Source organism: Ziziphus jujuba, chromosome 6, assembly GCF_031755915.1.
Source record: "Ziziphus jujuba cultivar Dongzao chromosome 6, ASM3175591v1".
Lineage (NCBI taxonomy): Eukaryota > Viridiplantae > Streptophyta > Magnoliopsida > Rosales > Rhamnaceae > Ziziphus > Ziziphus jujuba.
Genome location: NC_083384.1, coordinates 28,958,755 through 28,964,102, shown reverse-complemented (window position 1 = coordinate 28,964,102; position 5,348 = coordinate 28,958,755). Strand labels below are relative to the sequence as shown.

General features: G+C 34.8%; 1 protein-coding gene across 2 annotated transcripts; it reads right to left on the bottom strand.

The window, feature by feature from the left end:
- LOC107430140 (uncharacterized) lies at positions 1-4,210 on the bottom strand. 2 transcript variants are annotated; one of them, XM_016040939.4, is made up of 4 exons: positions 3,670-4,210; positions 3,062-3,539; positions 2,433-2,560; positions 1-1,196 (listed from the first exon to the last, which is right to left on the bottom strand). In XM_016040939.4, exons 1-4 carry the CDS (start codon positions 3,745-3,747, stop codon positions 732-734), a joined length of 1,149 nt encoding a protein of 382 aa, XP_015896425.2. In that variant the 5' UTR covers positions 3,748-4,210; the 3' UTR covers positions 1-731. The 2 variants fall into 2 exon arrangements, with proteins under 2 accessions (XP_015896425.2, XP_048320474.1); XM_048464517.2 differs by having other exon boundaries at positions 3,062-3,535; positions 3,670-4,209.
- Between the last annotated feature and the right edge of the window lie 1,138 nt (positions 4,211-5,348).

Below are 5,348 nucleotides of genomic sequence, written 5' to 3'. Positions count from 1 at the left end.
TGGTCATACAGATTTAGCATGTATTTGGATTGCCCAACCCAATTAAAGTCCAAAACCAAACAACTTTGATGATCTGCTAGAAGTTTGGCCCAGTAGGAGGAGTTTTAGTGGCATGGAGTTGGAAGGTCCACTTCAATGGTTGGTGCATTAGAGTTTAATTTGACCAGTTCAGCCTTCATCAAGTAATATGCTTTTTCTGCAATAGACAGCTTATAGTTCATGAACTTTATTAAAAAAATTTCAATCTGATTTGTTTTTATTTGGAGGGAGAAAAAAATAAAAAAAAAAGAAAAGAACAAAAGGTAGGGAAAAATCTAGTTAGGTGAAGAAGTAGAAACTCAAAGCAAAAGCATCTTTTGAATGAGCTCGGTTGAACATGTTAATAATATATAAGTTTTCAACAGACTTCCCTTCTTTTGCATGAAGAGGTCGTGGACCAGAGTAGAGCCCAGCTTGAACAATTGTGGCATTAAAGAAATGTTACAGGAAACTGTGGAAGAAGCACCCATCTGATTTAGAAGAAAAATCACATGGCTTACTTTAAAAAGAAGTGGAAACAAGCAAAATGTATATTTAAGTTTTTTCTGAGTTTCTATTTCACCTAAGAAAAACCCCGCGGGGGGGGGGGGGGGGGGGGGGGAATATATATATATATATATAAATTCCACCAAAAAAAAAAAAAAAAAACTATCAAACAGAAAAATGCATTAGTCAGCTCTTATAAAATGCAATTAACTTTTCCAACCGTCCTTGTTTAACCGGCGTGGGGCAAGGCCTTTGGCAGAGAGGCTTGGAGTAACAGGCATTGATGGTGTCTGGGGTGCCTCTTCATCATCCCAATTATCACCCCAGCTGTTATCCCATCCATCATTTACGTCCATCTCCGGTTTTACTCCGCTAGAAACTGGTAGATCCATGTCTAACTTTTGATATTTATAGCCACCGTTCAAAAGCTTCCTTCGCTGGAAGCCAATGAACATCCAAAGCGATGCAATTATCAACATTGCAGAAAAGGATACGAATGCAATGACATATCTCCGTGACAAGAGGTTTTTGTGTGTGGAGTTGAGAGAATTATCAGCATCCTTTCTTGTACCATGCAATGTCGGATCCCTGAAATCAAGAGTGCAATTATCATTCCCTCCTCTTAAAACGATCAGACTGTCAGTTCCTTCATGTTGGATTGAAAATGTGACCTGCACAATCCAAGCATATCAAGGTCACAATCTGGCCAAGAGGTGAATAATAAGTACTATGTTAACATGTTACCCTATCATTCCTAATATGACAACGATTTGGCAGGTGACAAGTACAGTCGTTTATTAAAGATTATAAGACCAACTATGAACCTATAACTCCAGAAGGAAAATCATAACCTTATATCTTGTCTATGCAATTAATCTGTTCAAGATGTGAATCATTCCAGTGGCAGACAAATCAGTATGAATGTTTTGCAAAAACACAATAATTTCATATCTCTCGAAATCTTAAGAACATAAAATCAGTCAGTGGTAATGTGGATAAAACGAATTGAAATTAAAAACTCTGTTTTGAAAATGGGTAAGCCAAAGAATGAGATGAATCTGGCTTAAAGTCTCTTAGGCAAGGCGATATCAACAAACAGTTCTAACCCCTAACAACTATGGCACTTCCTCTTATGATTATTTAGAATTTTCTGCTTGCACAGAATCAGCAGCCAATCTTCATTTCTGTACTTGCTTATAAGTTGTTACCAAAAATAATGTTATTTCTTGGTAAAGAGTACCTATTGGAGTTTAACTCCCTCACGATAAGAAACAGAAGCAGCTAAATTTTAGTCCTAAATCTGCATACACACGCTTCTTAATGAACTGAAACATTATAAGGATGACAATTTTCTATTCCTTTTTAGGTTTTTTGATAATTACAAGATGTTTCAATAAAGTGGTGGATTCTTCAAGATGACTATGAAGCAACCTTGCACAAAATGTTCACAGTCAACCACTCATGTATCAGCATGAAGTTGATCCATCACTTTTTACAGTGCATGCTGAAACCTTGAATGCAACCCACATCTAAAGACACTTTATAAAGGATGCCTTCTCATGATGCCTCAATGTATACAATATTTTTTGGATAAACCAATAATAACAATAACAATAATAAAACACCTTCGGAAAAGTCTAATGATGCAATGCAACGCCATGTCATGACAAGTATCAAATTGTTGTACCTTATCACCGAAAAGCTAATAATCTTATAACCAAAGGCATTGGCCTTTTGGCTGGTATTAAATAACAAACCAGTGCTAAAACAAATATTCACTCGAAGTCATAACTATATGTCATCTTGACATTAATTATAAAGCAAAAAAGAAAAATTCTCTATGGTATTAAAATGACCCTGTGAAGGAACTCGTAAAAAAACTACTATTGGGCTGTGTTCACATGTACCATTGTGTTTTCGTTCTCCTGAAGATCTACTTCAGCTTCGTCTAGCTGAATAGATTTGGGAGCATAAATGGCAACTTTAAGAGGGGTTTTACCCTTGTTCTGAATCAAAAGTGAAAGCTGAGGAATATCTGAAAAACAAACAATATGAGGAATTAAACATATTTACAAATTTATATATTTATCTATACACACACTCATATATATATATATATATATATATATGTATAATTTCAGCACAATTGAACTGGCAACGGAATATATATATTGACATTTTATCTAAAAACAGCATAAATTCTAATGTCCTTTCAGTTTCACATTTCACAGAACTAATATACACCAACTTAGAATGCCAATGGGAAATAGTAATTTTCTTCATTCCATAACAATCAATAACCATGGGATATTACCTATTTCCTGCAATTTGGGCACTACTTTTGATGGCTAAACTTTAACACACTACTCAGATAATTTGTCAAAAGGGTATTGCTGATATACAAGAAAAAGAGAATTCGACCTGTTCTTTCTTTCTTTCATCTTTCTTTTGAAAAATTGAATTAAATGGAACGAACGACTAAAAAATTCAACTTTTAAAGAAGCAAAGTCAGCTACAAAATGCAAGTAACACATACCATCTCCAGGAACTCTCAAACAAGCTATCAACTTATGATCATTGGCGGTGCAACGGTTAGATAAATCGCATTCTTCCCCGCGAGAAACCTCCTTCCTAACCGGTTTGTAAGTTAACTCATTTTCCTTTTTCACTGGTTCTTTAGGCACATCCTTGGGTCCAGTACTGTCACCTTCATTATTCTCTTTCTTGTCATAAACATCCTTTGGCTTTGGTTCCTCATCCGATCCACCCTTTCCCTGTTGCAAATTCTGAGCTTCTTTTGCTTCTGTTTGCATACCCAAATTGCTCTTATCATCATTACCTTTCTCAATATCCTTGTTTTCTCCACCCACTTGATCTTCCATTGACTTTACTTTTTCAACTTTAGTAGGATTCAAAACCAAATCCGAGGCGCTGTTTTTCCCATTTGTACTGTCTGTACCGTTCGGATTCAATGAAATTTCGAGACCTAAACCAGTAGTCCTATTCGCTCCTGTCTAAATTAAAATCTATCGCTTTAATTAAACACAATCACAAAATACAAATTACATTTATAACTTAAGAGTGAAAAAAAAAAAAAAAAAAAAAAAGAAGAAGAAGAAGTCAACATTTGTATTCATTCTTTACCTGAGAATCAGCATCAGAGCAATGAACCAGAGGTAATACCAGTAAAAACCCAAGCAAAAGAGCAAAATTCTTATCCATTTCCGATGTAAAAGTAAAACCCCACTTCTTCAAACTAAAAGAGGATCCTAATTTTCACAGAATTGGAACATAAAGTTGAGACCAAAGCTACAAGTACGAGACTAAAATGAGAAAAACCCAACAAACAAAATGAGAAAGAGAAAACATTTTTATGTATGAAGAAACAAAACCAACAAGGATTGAGATTGGTCACCTAAAAAACGAAAGGAAAAAAAAAAAAAAAAAAAAAAAAAGAGAGCGTAGCGTTTTTCTGTCCTTGTTTTAGCATGAACCTAGTGAGGATTGCGGTTACAGAAGCTATGCTTTTTCCATTGGGTTGGAACGTGCACGTAACAGATATTGGGAACAAAAAGTGTTTGTGAAGTGAGTGTGCGACAGAGAAACATAAACTATAACGAAACTACCCATCAGAGAAACAGAGGAAGCGAGGTTGACTTATGACCTACTCACCATTGGAGTCTACGATTGTAGTCTACCCCTGCAGTGCTTCCTAAAACTTTGTGATTCCTTCTCTGTTTGGGCCCAAATGGGCCTAAATGAATAAACAATATTTAAAAAAATAAAACAAAAATGGAAAAGGAATCGACAAATTGTCCGTCTTTTTTATTTTTATGCATGTAGCCCAATGAGGCTAATAAGTCCTGTTTATCATAATATATTTGAAATGTATTAGATTTGTTATTAGTTTTATAAATGAAAAAGAACAAAGAAATACTCAATCTAACTACAAAAAAATGTGTGTAAAAAAACATAAAAGAAAAAGAAACTAGTATAAAAATATTAACTTGTATATTATCTGAAAAAGAAAAAAAAAATGGATGGTTTACGATAAAAGCAATATACTTAGCATCATCTATAAGCATAGAATATGCTTAGCCTCAGCACTTGGCAAAGAACAAAATCTACTACCTATCATTCATAACCTTTTTTCTCTAAATTTGTTTTCTAAAATGGGTCTACTCAGGATACAAGCTTTACTTGCACATGGACGATGCTTAATTAATATAGATAAAAATTTATTCTTCATTTGAAACTAATTTTTAGGGGATTACTATAGTTATCAGTATAGTTTAAAGAAAATTAGTGACAATCTCATTGTAGACTTCCATGGAGCCAATCCATTGACACTTTAAAGTTGAAACCCAATAGGCCACAAGTTGGTCTCACTTAAAGAGCCTTTTGGGTTTTCTTTGGGTATTGGGCTAATAGCAGGGTCCAATTTTAGACCAAACCCAACACTTTCAATCTATTTCTTAGCTGCCGGTTTCCAAGTTGAACAATTTTGATTTAATCATAAAACAAAGAATTTGACTAAAAGAAGATAATGCGAAAATGATGTTTCTATGAATTTGTAGTAATTATACCAACAATATGCCCTCCTTAACAGCTCGCTCCGACAACAAAAGGAGCAATAAAGTGCAACCACGTAGCCGTGTCGGCGTTGCACATCGGCCACATGGGCATGGGCATCAAGTCAACTTACCCAAAACTGAGGGTTTAATAAGTAGACAACAAGTAGCAAGAAAGTCATAAGCGGTTATATCTCTAAATCAGCAAGGGTGCTTAATAATTGAGAGTCCAAAAAGTCCATGATCTAATAT

What these genes read in the sequence shown, in the direction of transcription:
- LOC107430140 (XM_016040939.4), bottom strand. Translation starts at nt 3,747, where the DNA reads ATGGATAAGAATTTTGCTCTTTTGCTTGGGTTTTTACTGGTATTACCT. An exon ending in GCTCTGATGCTGATTCTCAG is followed by an intron (nt 3,540 to 3,669) that starts GTAAAGAATGAA and finishes ATTTTAATTTAG; the next exon opens with ACAGGAGCGAATAGGACTAC. An exon ending in AGGAGAACGAAAACACAATG is followed by an intron (nt 1,197 to 2,432) that starts GTACATGTGAAC and finishes TGGATTGTGCAG; the next exon opens with GTCACATTTTCAATCCAACA.